At 43.6% G+C, this 14,092-nt stretch overlaps 1 protein-coding gene across 3 annotated transcripts in view; it reads right to left on the bottom strand.

The window, feature by feature from the left end:
- Nucleotides 1-14,092, bottom strand: part of FANK1 (fibronectin type III and ankyrin repeat domains 1) — a 101,710-nt gene that overhangs the window by 30,132 nt on the left and 57,486 nt on the right. For 2 of the 3 annotated variants that reach the window (XM_082721247.1, XM_082721249.1), the window contains exon 2: nucleotides 494-671. In XM_082721247.1, the coding sequence (XP_082577373.1) occupies nucleotides 494-671 (178 nt within the window). Of the gene's footprint in view, nucleotides 1-493; nucleotides 672-6,321; nucleotides 6,417-7,222; nucleotides 7,376-14,092 lie in introns of those variants that run through there. The other variant, XM_082721248.1, reaches the window with a different exon arrangement.

The following is a 14,092-nucleotide window of genomic DNA, read 5'->3' as shown; positions in this document are numbered from 1 at the left end:
CCTGATATTTGCATCGCATGAAGGAAACAGCCACGTGAAAACAGAAGGAAACACGCTCAGGGTAAGCTAATGAGGAAGACCCAGCCCTGAGGACCAGCACTGCCTGGGAACAGCTAACCGAGAACAGGAGTGTGCCAGGCGGTCCGGAGGCATCCTGGGCAGACGGGGGGGCCCCCGTCCACATCTCTGAACACAGCAGCCTCCTCCAATCTCAAATCCTCTTGATTGTGTCTCTACATTTTAGAGTTTTAAAATATACCATTAGAACACTGCAGGAGCCAAAGAAGCTCTCGAAGGCAGAGGAGGCTTTGTCTCAGAGTGACCACTCATGCTGATTTTCCAAAAATTCTAATTCATCAGCAGCATGCATGCAAATGATGCTGGCTCACTTCTTTCTTTCATTTCAGAATGAGTCTTGTCAGAGACAATAGAAACCATTCCAGCTCATCAGGAAATCAAAGCAAAGTGTTAAGCAATTCAACATTGCACCTACGTATAAATGATACCGTAAGTGTGCATTTTGGGGTCTTCTTCTTCGATCGAGAACCTGAACCACTGCTCCTGAGGTCCTTGCCGTTTTGCTCGCTTTTCCAGATCCCAGTATAATTCGATGCTGTGATGAGTCACTTTGCCCACAACAGGTGGATGAGGCTTTGGGGATGGTGTGATTTCTAAAAAAAAACAAAAAACAATACAGACTTTCAGGACTCCATTTCCAAAAGGACCCAAGATCAGCTGAATGCATTACAATAGGGAGAGATCAGACTGTTTCCCTCCACATCCGGCACAGATGTAAGTATCCTCCCTGCTGCTTGAAGAATATCGGAAAAGCTCAAGTGACAGAAAATCCAGCTGATGTAGTGAGCTACGACATACTTTGTCAAGAAGATCATATCCTAACCCATCCATACGATAGTTCACTTGTGGATCATTGCAAAATGTTTTATGTAATGCAGATGACAAAGGATTGCTATCTCTTCTAGATTAACAGCTTTTGCAGACTAACCAAGGGAAAAACCCAAAGGCTAATAACCAACCAGACGAAAGATGAGCAGTGCACAAAACATTGAAAACAAACAGCCCGAACAATGTCCAACAAACCCAGAAATTGATAACAATCGTATCTAACGTCATGTCCAGACGCTCCAGACGAAAGAGCCTAACAAGGAGAGATGACAGTGTAGGGAGAGGACGGTCTCAAACACTGCTGGCAGGGAAATGGGAATTCTAGCCTTCTTAGAAAGCAATATGGCAGCAAGCTTTAAAATTAAGCATACCTATCGCCGCCTCTCCAGCCACCCCATGCCTGCAGAAACCAGAGCAGCAAAGCACAGAGGGATGCCTCTACAAGGACAGGAAATGCTGCCGTTTTTAGCAGGTTACGGCAAACAAGATATGACATGGGCCTTTAAAAATGAACTGTAACATAACATAATAAAAAATGTATACATTTTTAAAAATGAACTAGTTCTAGACTAGATGCCTTGAAAGGATTTCCAGAAGGTATTCTTGAATGAGACGCAGAGAAAGATGCGGAGGAAAATACAGGTTAGTCTGTTGCTGTGGAAGAGGACTAGGGGCACAGCACACCACGGTGGTCAGCATCTGGCTGTTGTGTTTCGTGTTAGCTTCGCCTCCCCTGTGAGATGTTTAACTTCCTTGAGGGCTGGGTCCATGTCTTACACTTTTTTTTTTTTTTAAGATTTTATTTATTAGGAGAGAGAACACAAGCAGGCAGAGGGGCAGAGGGAGAAAGAGAAAGAACCTTAAGCAGGCTCCACGCCCAGCACAGAGCCCAATGTGGGGCTTGATCTCAGAACCCTAGGATCATGACCTGAGCCAAAATCAAGAGTCAGACGTTTAACCAACAGAGCCACCCAGGCGTCCCAGATGTCTGACACTTGTCTTTAAAACCCTCTGTATCTCACAGGGCCTTTTGGGCCTCAGAAGTATCAGTGATTTATCAGACTCACTATTCACTAAGAAAGGGTCTTGGACTTCCCAGAAGCCCTGTCTTGGTAGCGGACACACAGACCACAGTCTACTCCCCGCAGACTCCAGGGCATCCTGCAGTGTAGCCGTCCTTGAGGAAGGCAGGGCTGCCCTGATCTTGCCTGCTCCAGGCCAGGAGGACAGACAACCACCAATTTCCTTTACTTCCTCTGGATACACCAGGGGACAGCCTGCAAGCTCATTCTTCTCAACTTTATTTTCCTAATATCTACCAAAGCATGGCATGATGGAGTTGACTAAACCTGGGTTTAAATTAATGCTCTGAAACAGTCAAAAATATTCAAAGTGTTTTGTGATAACTCACTAGCCTACGGAGTCGCGAATTCCAGAGTCGTACAATGCTACCTTACCCAGCAGCTAAAAGGAGCTAGGTCTGCATGTAACCTAGGTAAATCTCAATGAGGAGGTGAAAATCACATGCTCAAAGGACCTGCTACATCGCACTGCTTCAGTGTTTACAACACAACACTAGGTTTTGTTGGTGAATACACAAATATGCAGTAAAAGTTGAATACGTGCTGGGGAAGAACGCCCACCACCAGGACAGAGTTATCGCGAAGACTTCGGGGAAGGGACGGAGAGATCATGGGGAGGGAGACTTGCCACTGTATTTGTAGGGTTTCAGTTCTTTAAGAATTTAAGACTTATTTGGCAAAATGCTTCATTTTAAATCTATGTGGTCCATGGGGCTGCATGATTTTCAATACTTGAAATATTAAGAACTATAAAAATGACTAACATGACTCATGGGGCTGTTGGTTTCCTCAGAGAAACCTATTTCAATGTCCTACGTACTAATTAATATCTGTGGGGGAAAGAACACATGAACACCTCCTACCTGCCAGACCCTCACCTTGTGGTATCAGCATCTCCTTTAATCCCAGCAACACTGCCCGGAAGGTATTGGAGACCCACACCCTGACATTACGACACCAGTGCTGAGCAACCTTTTTTCTTTTCTTTCCAGAACCTTCTAGAACCATCCAAAGAGCAGGACTAACAGACCATTGCAGATAACCCCCAATATAATTAGAAGGCAAGTAAACTCCGATTCCAAAGACGCCTGGCTGAGAATCTCAGTCAAAATCAAGACAGGCAAGGAACTCTAATTTAATGCCAAATTTTAAAATGGACAAGTCAAATGGCTCACCATGAATTTATGTGAGGAATAAAAAGATAATGTTCCAGTCATGCTGGGTGACGGGCATTAAGGAGGGCACGAGATGTAATGAGCACTGGGTGCTATATAAAACCGGTGGGTCACTGACCTCTACCTCTGAAACTAATAACACATTGTATGTTAATTAATTACATTTAAATTAAAAAAATATTCCCCGTTATGCGAGCATTTCTCTTGCCTTGCTCTTTACTAATCATCGATAACAGTAAATTAACGAGAGACCCCGGTCTGTGAGCTCAGCCCCGGACGATCAGACTTCGATGCCTGAACCTGGCACCAGTTCCACCAGACGTGGCAATGTGCCCACATCTGGCAGCAGTCTCAGGACAGTCAGGGTCCCCTTGCTCTGTCTATCACCCCTCCCCCTGATCTGGCCGGCCAGAAAAGGTGTGCTGTTTGGAAAGTTGATTTGTTGTTGTTCCTCATTTAATTTTTTTTTTTTTTTAAAGGAGTGATTCAAATCTCCCTGGCCCATGGCCTCACCACGGTCTAGCACTCGTGAGCAAAGGCTTACCGAGCGCACAGCCATGGTAGCCGCAGACAGGCTGTGGCTGAGACCCCGTTCCGCACGGCAGTCATACCCCAACACTGAGGGTTTGTGCACAGACCAGCGAGGCTACCCTCTAAGTCTTCCTTACAGAACAACAAAGCTTCCCACGATGCGAATCTCCACCTGGGCAAGAACTGCTTTGGGTGGAAAGCTATTCATTCATGCCAGACAGGACCCTTATAGTCAGGACATGATCGAGCATTCTCATCAGGGAAGAGTTTTGGGGTTTTTTGGGTTTTTTTGGGGTGGACAACAAAATAAAACAGCAGAGGAGACCAAAGTTGTCTTCGTCTTTGGCAAACCTCCCGTCATTTGACAGGCGTGTTTTAACCCTTACAACGTTGTACTTAGTTTGTGTTTTCTTTGATAAAGATTCTAGTATTTTTGTCATGACTTGCTATTATACACATTTTAGGAACTGGTTTTAGGATCCTAAAATATATGTATAAACAGTTTACAGGCCCAAGTCCAAACCTTAGGATGCCAAGGGAACACAGGCCCGGGACAGCACTGAGCCTCGGTGCGAGCCGACAGCAATGGCCGGGACGAGACCAGCGGCCAGGAGGGGACAACAAAACCCCCGGGACGCCCGCTGAGCGCCAGCGCTGTCACAGATGCTGTACGGTCAGTTACCAGGTCACCTTCCCTACAACTAACTATAGGTGGAGATAACAAAAATCCTGCTACCCTTATAAAGTATCAGAGACACAGAGAGGTCAAAGAACTTGCCCAAAGTCAGACCATAGGATAGGCAAAACCGGGCAATCTGACTCAGAAGTCCCTATTTTTAACCCTGAACTATACTGCCTCGTAGGAGCAGAGATCCAAAAGGTAGACCTGGGTGAAAAATCTTTTCATTCAATCTAAAGTTTTCTTCGAACCCTTTGTTTTATTTTAACTCCAGTGTCATTAACATAGTGTTATGTTTCCAGTGTACAACATAATGGGTCACGGGTTCCATGTGTTCCTCGGTGCTCATCACCATGAGTGTCTTTCAATCCCCTTCCCTTTCCCCCTCAGCCCTCCAGCCACCGCCCCTCTGGTAACCGTCAACGTGTTCTCTAAGAGTTGAGAGTCAGGTTTTGGGTTTTCTTTTTCCCCAAACCATTCCTTTTAAGTAAGTCTTGACTTGTGAACCCGCTTAAACCCCCAGGAAATTGAAAATGAGCATGACAAGAAAAATGGAGACCCCATTGTCTGAAGTGCAGGGCTGTTGCATACCAGAGGGGGAAGGGAGGGGAAGTCCCTCCCGGCCCTGGGGTCAGGGAGACGCTTATCTTCGGGAACTCAGTCCACAAAAAAGAACATGGTCTGAGAAGAGCACAGAACCCTAAGCAGGGGCCAAGAAGGCAGAGAGGCTTGGCTGCCGTTCACCTTGACACTGTGAATGTGGGTAGGAAGACAGCCGGGTGCCGCTTCGTGTCCAGCATGGAACGGAGGGAAAGATGGCGGTGAGAGGCCAAGAAACGGTGATTATAGGGTCTGGAGTAAACAATTAGTGAGATAACCCCAGAGAAGTCTGCCAGGCCAGGGAGTACACATCATACTGGAAAAATAGGCTGCATTGAGTGTACGACCATTGAGATTCCCCCATTTTTCTATTTTGTCACCCCCACACTTTGCGGGGAAGCCAGAATTGCAGCCGGGGGGCAGGAGCGGTGGGGAGCGCATCTACCAGCCCAGCTCTGACTCCCTCTACTCTAGGAGTAACTGAGTGCCTGGATGACAAGTAACATATCTTTCTTAAGGTGACTGAAATCAACATTTTTATAAAAAAAAAATTTTTTTATTTGAGAGAGAAAACAAAGAAGCAGGGAGGAGGGTCAGAGAGCAAGAGGGAGAAGCAGGCTCTCCGCTAGGCAGGGAGCCCGCCGCGGGACTCCGTGCCAGGACCCTGAGATCACAGCCCGAGCTGAAGGCAAACACTTAAACGAACAAGCCACCCAGGCACCCTTAAATTAGTATTTTTAAAAAACTCGAAAGCTCACCTTTTTGCTATTTAACCAAGATGTTCGTATCCAGGGGCACCTGGATGGCTCAGGGGAATAAAGCCTCTACCTTCGGCTCAGGTCATAATCTCAGGGTCTTGGAATCAAATCCCGCATCGGGCTCTCTGCTCAGCGGGGAGGCTGCTTCCCCCACCCCCACCCCGCCTGCCTCTCTGCCTACTTGTGATCTGTCAAATAAATAAATAAAATCTTTAAAAAAAAAAAAAAGATGTTCATATCCATATTTGTATTTATCTTCTATCATAACCACTATTTGGGGAATTGCCTTTTATAAGTTTTATAAAATGAATGTACAACACACCATAAACATACACTAATAGATACAAATTAAGATGCTACTTTGTTGTTTTAATTCCAGGATAGTTAATATACAGTGTTAGAGGCTACTTTTTATACAGAACTTTTAGAACTCTTTTTCCTGTGAGTATCAGATCTCTTAAAAGATGCTTTTTGCTTAAGTCGGATAACCAGTGTCAAAATTTAGACAATCACAGAATCTCATGTCACAGGCTCTGGCTTAACACTTAACTTTCCTCACGATACAACAAAAAGGAAGAAACAAACCTTACCTTCAACTTTGTGTGGTTCCTAAACAGTTGGTAGGTTCTCTCCATCGTGGTTAACTTATCTGAAAAGTTTTCCAATAGGAACAGGTTGGTGGTGTCTGAGGTCAGGGTGGAAGGGGAGGCGTGGGGGTAAAAGGGGCAGAAATGTATGAGCGTCCAGCTACAAATACGTCAGGAGAATATAATGCACCATGGACATGGTGAACATATGTAAACACCATCATTCTACATCTTTGCAAGTTGGTAAGAGCAGATCTTAAAAAGTCCTCATTACGGGAAGCAAAGAAAAATGTTTTGTAACTAAGTGTGGGAACCAATGGTAACTAGACTCCCTATGGGACCCCAGTGCCACACACAAGGATATTGAATCCCTCTGTTGTACACCTGAAACTAATGTTATAGGTCAATTATAACTCAATAAAATAAATACCAAAAGAAAAGGTTTTCCAAATTATGAAAAAGGAAATACTTCAAGGCAGACTGCAGAAAGATGATGGTGTGAGGATTTATGCCTGTGTTGTGCACCACAGACATTCTTTGTAAAAAAAAAAGTTCTCATGCAAATCTGACAAACAGGACAGTTCCATGCCCCTCCCACCATTTGCCAAGTAATAAATAATATGAACATAAAATAGAAGCCTCCACACACTGTCCCCATTAGTCCCAGTGGTTACAAAGATGGTAAAAAAATATGGCTCTCAAGCACACAAGAAACCCACCTTTTAAAGAACTATCATTTACAAAGTATAGGTCTAAACACAAATGCTATCAGGTATAAGTAAGCCACTGTACAACATTAGCACCCTAATTTTTAAATTCAGGTTGTAATAATATAATAAAACAGAAATGTGCCAACCCTATAAAAGGAGATTCAAAGGAGGAATTAGTACCAACATCCAATTACCCAGGTTTCCTGATGACGGGCACGTGATAGGATTTGAAAAGCTACGGAGGGAACTCGTGATCGCAGCCCACATTGAAATTAGTGGTGATGACGGTCACAGAAAGCACAAAATGATGGAGAAGCAAGTAGGAGTCTCATCGCTGTCGATACAGAACCACCGAAGCAGAATGGCCCTTTCCCTGTCCTTCCAAAGACACCTGCAGATTTATTGAGGTCAAATTTCATTGACAAGGGACATCTGCATCCTGGCCTCAAGTGGCAGATGGTTTGTAATGAAGATGACAGCACACTGAGGGGACATTATATAAAGGACAGTGGTGACTGCCACCTCGAAGCAATTCGTCACGGCTTGACCATCTATTTATAGCAACCATAAATCAAAACCATATTCCAAATCAATATGACAAGGAGATCATAACCGTTCCTACACCCTGGATTTTTAGAAGTATCCCACAATGTTTGTCATGAATACGTACCGAAGAAGGAATTTTCAGTCAAATATCACAGTAGCCACAGAGCGAGGACGGCTTTTTCCTTTAACTTAAAAATGAGATGCGACAGCCAAAATGGCCTTAGCTCCACCAAACTATCCAAGTGTTTTCATAGAATGGGATCCTATAAAACCCCAATAGATGAAAGGACCAAGGATAGAAGTAGACAAGCTGGAAAAATTATAACCACCAGGAAATACAATTAAGAAAATGCTCAAAGTTACTACTAATCCAAACGGAGTGTTGAGAAAGCAAAAACAGATCCATGGACACGAGAATGAACTGGTCGTTGCCAACGGTGGGGGAGGCGGTGGGGGGTGGACAAAGGGGGTGACGGGGCGCGGGAGATCCAGGCTTATAGTTCTGCACCAGATAAGTCAAGGGAATGAAAGGCACAGCACAGCAAAGACAGTGTCTGATCCTGCAACTGCATTTACAGTGACAGATGGGAACTACACTCGGGGTGAGCACAGCGTAATCAGCGCGCTGTAGGTCATGCTGTTACAACTCATGGAACATTTTGTGCCAACTATACTTCAATGAAAAGGAAGCAGGATGGGGGTGGGGAGGGGATGCTAAAATAACTGAAGTACCATTTTATTTATAAAATTTGATGAAAATTAGCACAGGGTATTACTCTTGCATGTTTAAGGCTGTGACAAATCTGGTTTACCTACACATTGTGGGAAGTCCTGAGCATAACCCTTTACTAAAGCTATTTGGCCATGTTCCTCAAGGAGTATACAACATCCCACCTGGTGACTCTTCACCTAGCAACATGTCCAAAGAAAATAATCCAAAACCAAAAAATAAATATAAAACCTAAAGGGTTTTTGTATTGTGTGTACTTTTACTTCATTCTATAAAAAATAATAAAAAATAAAGTCAAACATTTAAAAAAATAGAAAAAATAGTGTAGTGTCCTCACACTCGGCACGCAGCTTCATCAATGATCAGCATAACCATGGCCACTCTTCATCTCTGCTTCCACCAAACCCACCACTCCCACAAACCTGGATTATTTAATAGCTAAATTTTAATGAGCATTCATTTTGTATCAGACAGTGTTGTAAGCAATTTGCATATCACATCTCATATATTGCACTCCTATATCACTGATACAATATATCACTTAATCTTTAAAACAACCCTAGGAAATCCTAGAAATTCCTCCATTTTACAAATGGACTATAGTTGGAGGACACATAGCTTGCCAGACTATTGGGGGCATCCAGTACGCAGCAGAGCAAGGCTTTGAACACAGGCAACATGACACCACAGCCATGCCCTTAACCTCTGTATATACCACCTATGAGCTCCCTACATTTGACTACACACACACTTACATAAATAACAGAAAAACCAAGAAAATCACCTTAGCATTCTTGATAGCCATAAAAACTGCAAATGACCTATATGTTCAAGAACATGGAATTTGTTGTATACACAGTGGTATGCAAAAATACTTCGCCACTAAAAAGCCACATGGGAGAATATATACTAACGCCAATATGTTTGATATGCTAAGGGAAGAACTCAAATTTGCATAGACACTGATTATAATGGTATAAAATATACAGATGCATATACAGAAAACCTTAGAAAAATGAGAGGCAATTAGAGCAGGATTTATGGCTGATTTGGGGGTAAGTTCTATTGTCATTACAGCATTGGATATGAAAAAAAAAATCCAAAATTGGATTGCACATTTTCACGTATCCTTAATGAAAATAAAATTCAGCAAAGATCAACGATCAGCCTCGACTCTCTCTCCCTGAGCTTACATGTACCTGGATAAACAAGTCTGATAAACAAGTCTGATAAAAATATCCAACAAGTCAGTGTGGATGCTTTGTAGCCTGAGACGCCTCGGTTACACTCCGGCTCAAGTTACTGACCATGTTAGTGTCAAGCAGACATTCTGCACGTACTTCCAAGGGAGAAGTTTACTTTATTATTTTACATCGATTCATTCAGTCTATCTGTGGGACACCGCCTCCGTCCCAATGGCACAAGCATGACCCAGACAGAGAGGGCGAGGGCGCTAAGAGACCCGATACAAAAGCAAAACAAACAAAAGCAAACCAGAAGCACAAGGCAAGGAGAGGAGAGGCAGCAGGTGCATCTTGGGTTGGGGGGGCAGTGGCAGCTGGGAGGGGTGGTGAGATGCTCTCAAGTGAGGTGTGAAGGGTCCGAGGGGTAAGTCTAGCAGGGCCTGTAGGCTGAGAGGACACCATCTATTCAAAAGCATTTTCATTTTCTTTGGGGCTCTTGGGGGGTGCAGTTAGCTAAGCATCTGACTCTTGGTTTGGGCTCAGGTCGTGATCTCAGAGTTGTGGGATCTCGAAGCCTGTTGGGCCCCATGCTCAGTAGGGAGTCTGCCTGTGACTCTCTCTCCCTCTCCCTCGGCACTTCCCCTCAACTCACTTTCCCTCAAAAATGAACAAATCTTTTTAAAATTTCAATAGAAACATTTTCATTTTCTTGGAAAATTTCCTTATATTTTTATTGCCAACCACCCTTATCTTCTAAGAGAAAATAATACAAAATGCAAACCGCTTAAACCTGTTTCTCTCTACTTTGCTAGAAAGCTTTTAGAGGAAAACAGAAACCACACATAAAGCAAAACTCAACAAACAAAAAACAAAAGACACAACCTCCCAGAGTCATTATTAGGAACTGTAGTCTCGTGTCCTGGATTCACCGCTTTCTCCTGCCTCGGGAAAAAGAGGATAAATCAGGAGGACTGCCTCCCTTTTCCCCTCCCTTGCTCCCTCCCTCCCAAATTTCCCACAAAGAAGCAGCAACAAAATATTGAAAAGTGATTTGAAATGTATAAGGAGCTTCAACATAAGAGAGGGGTAATGCTTTGGAAAACGTTCGCTTCGTCCTTTTTGCTATATGGAAACCCTGCTTGGAATTCCATATGGGCAACAGGTAGTAGACAAAACAGGAGATGTGTTTCCACACTATTTCTTGCCCAGACTATTTTCTGCACAGGACACTCAAGCCACAGTATGCCTAGACCTCTCGATGATCTGATGACCTCCATATACAGATGAGGAACAGGGAGGAAGGGACAGGCTCAGACAGGTAAGGCAGCCTGTTCAAGGCTACAAAACTGGTCAGAGGGGAGCAGGAGTTGCAGCCTGGGTCTCTAACTGCAGAGCCTGGGCTCCTCTCCACGTGCAGCTGGCACGGGGTTTCTGAGCTTCTCAATGGAAACGTGTAATGAATCTGGGTAAAAATGACAGTCTTTCCAAACCAAATATGAAAAGTCAACTTGCTATTATATGTTATTGCCACAGAGCAGGTCACTGAAGTTTAAACTATATTTAGAGTGAATATGGTGGGATATTTTAATAGCAGCAACAGAAAAGATGTTCCGTGCATCTGCTTAGCTTCCATCCATGAAGAAAACTGCACTAAAGAAGACGGCCAAATACGCAGCAGAGGCGGGATGTCAATCAAGCACATGCACCCTCCGATCATCAAGGAAGGACTTCAAAGGGGAGTTCACCATAATCAAGTTTATGAAAATCAAAATCTGCTGGCTGCAGGGAAAAGGAACAGGTGGGCGTTCTCGGACTGCCAGTGAAGTATAAGCTGGGAAATCTCTCTCGCGAGCCAGGGGCCAGGTGAAATGCCTTCTGCACCACCAGCCATTCCACTCCCAGCCACGGTCCCTGATGTGGCAGGGATGTTCACGGCAACTCTGCATTCGGAAAACCATGGAAACCACTTCCATCGCCAGCATAAGACTGAACTGATTATAAATAACCGTACACTGCAATAGTGCACGGTAGCTAAGGTTACCCTTGCAATTAATTGGGTCTAAATTCATCTACATGGATAAATCGGGGTGGAGGGTAGCTGAATTCCAAGAGCAAGTTGTAAAAGGATGTGTACCGAATGACACAATCTCCATAAAACTCGAGAAAACAAAACTGTATTGAGAAAAAGAAAGGAAAGGAAGAGCAGAGCAGAGTAATTTCATTGGCCGTGCTTGGTTTCCTAAGCTGGGCGGCAGCCGGTGGTAACTCCATGACTAAACTACTGAACAAAAGGACAGAACAAGGCGCAGCAGACCCAGGTGTGTTTCTGTCCTTATTCTTGTCTTACTCACTGCCCAAGTGAATGGGTACCCAGATAACCCGCACTTCACAATCACCTTAAAATGTTATGCAAAAGTGGCTCTGTTTCAAATTCAGACACCCCCAGGAGTCGTGGGTCTTTAATATTCCCTACATTCCAATGATACATGCAATCCAGCTAGAAACCAGGCTCCCGGAGGAAAGTGGACCAAGCCAACACCACTTCATAAATGCTTGATTCAAGCTGTTATTCAAATATTCAGGGAATTGTCTTTTAACTCCTTAAAATAGGTTGCAGTTCATTCAACCATCAAAGAGAACTAGTCTGAACACAGGATGTTTTACTCTACAGCCATTGATGCTTGTCAGTGCTCCGCCTGTATGCTGCTGGCCGGCAGGTGTGAGAAAATCACACACAAGTCACTGTGTTGTCCGTCTTCTAGTTCACGCCTGGCATCCCATAGGATGATACTTTGTCTCTGGACATAGAGGTTTATCAGCTGCCTTCCACAGAGCCCCATAAAAACCAACTCAATCCAGCCTGTAACATAAATAACCATATTGTTTGAACCCTTCTTCGTCACATGAATATAGTGGAACGATGCATATCGACAAAAATCTGCAATCCTACAGCTTTTGAGCATATTTTGTGGTTTCAAGGGATTATACCAGGGGTCATCGTCTTAAATTTCTCTTGAAACTGCTATTTTCCTGCTTTGTTCTCTATCCAACCAATCTCTTTCTTCTACCTATTCTCTGACCTTTACTTTTCAATATCTTTTTTTTGAATGTTACTGTGGGGTAAGCACTCTAAGTACCGAGAGGAGGGTAGGATGAGACAGACGCTTCTAGCTCCGAGTCCAGGAGACAGAAACACTACACAAAGACATCTCCCCCACCACCACCAAAAAAAATCACAACTATGGTCATTGCTCTACAAGAAACAGGCCAACGTGCTGAGAGGACTTTGATCTCATGTATCAAGGGTGCAGCCCGGAAAGGTCCATGACGACATTATAGCAAGAAAAATGATTCATCATGCCACTTAAGTTGATGGTTACATAAGGTGCAAACTTGCCACCATGCAAAATTCAAACCAAAAACTGAGTTGGATCATTTTAATAGCAACTGAGTAGTCTGACTAATCGTAATACCTCTAGAGAAAAACTTAACCCTCGTCATGGACATACAGGACTCTCTTGCTATCCAAAAATAGAACGTTCCTGCAAAACTTTTTATAAGCCAAAATGACATAAACCAAAGAAGCAATTATCACTAATTTATATGGGGAAAAAATTGTTAGCATTCACAGACCCAAAAGACACTCTCGTAGGCTTTTCTGGTACCTTAGGACATATCTGGTTACTAGGCACACAATATAAATGGAGAGGAAGCGCAGGTGCTCAGAGACACAGGTCAACTCTGGCAGCTGGAAGCAGAGATGCTGGGTGGAATCTTAAAATGAAAATCCTCTTTAGATTTCTATCAGCAAAAACAGGTACTAACATAGGTCTTTGTAAAAGTGCAGAGGCATAACATGAACATTTGAAATGAAGGGGATATCATGTACATGATAAACTGGAGTCCTTACGAGTTGTGATTAATGAAAACATCGTGGTTTTTCTGTTACACATCAATCCATATTTCCCACACGCTGGCGCTCTTCCAAATGGGGTTCTTTTGTAGCTTATAACCACGCCCCTGCTTCTCCAACATTTGCCTTTGCAATGGTTTACAATAAAAAGGATGAACAGAAGGGATGACCGAACTTAACATATACAAACTTTTTTTAACCATAACTCTCCAAAACTCACTCATTCTAAATAAGTTACGAGGGTCTACACAGGAAAATACATTGTACTTTGGCAGCCAGTATGGGAAAAAAACAGGATCATAAATCCCACATTAATTATAAATAATGGTCATTGTTCTTTGCATTTTTCAGAATAATGTCCTGAATAAGAAATCCCCTGCTTCTATTATGGGGTTGTTTTCGGATTCATCGGTCTCTTGGCTCCCATCAGGTCTTGGCAGCCAAGATTCATGATCGGACACTTTGTTGTACATAGTAACTAAACCTGTTCAACAAACAAAATTCAAAGGCAGCTACTATGTTATAGTTGCCTTCCAAAAAGCCCCTCTCCTCCAGTGTGTACAAAACAGTTTGAAATAGACTTCCTTCCCCCTCTCTGCACCTGTTACAAATGTACCTCTGTGATCTCCCTCGAAGCAAATAAATTTCCTGCATCCTCTGAGCCAGCTTGCTTCCCTTCCACCCTCGCCAG

Source organism: Mustela nivalis, assembly GCF_964662115.1.
Source record: "Mustela nivalis genome assembly, chromosome: 2".
NCBI classification, from domain to species: domain Eukaryota; kingdom Metazoa; phylum Chordata; class Mammalia; order Carnivora; family Mustelidae; genus Mustela; species Mustela nivalis.
The sequence above is the reverse complement of the archived record's forward strand: the minus strand, read 5'-3'. Positions and strand labels throughout refer to the sequence as shown.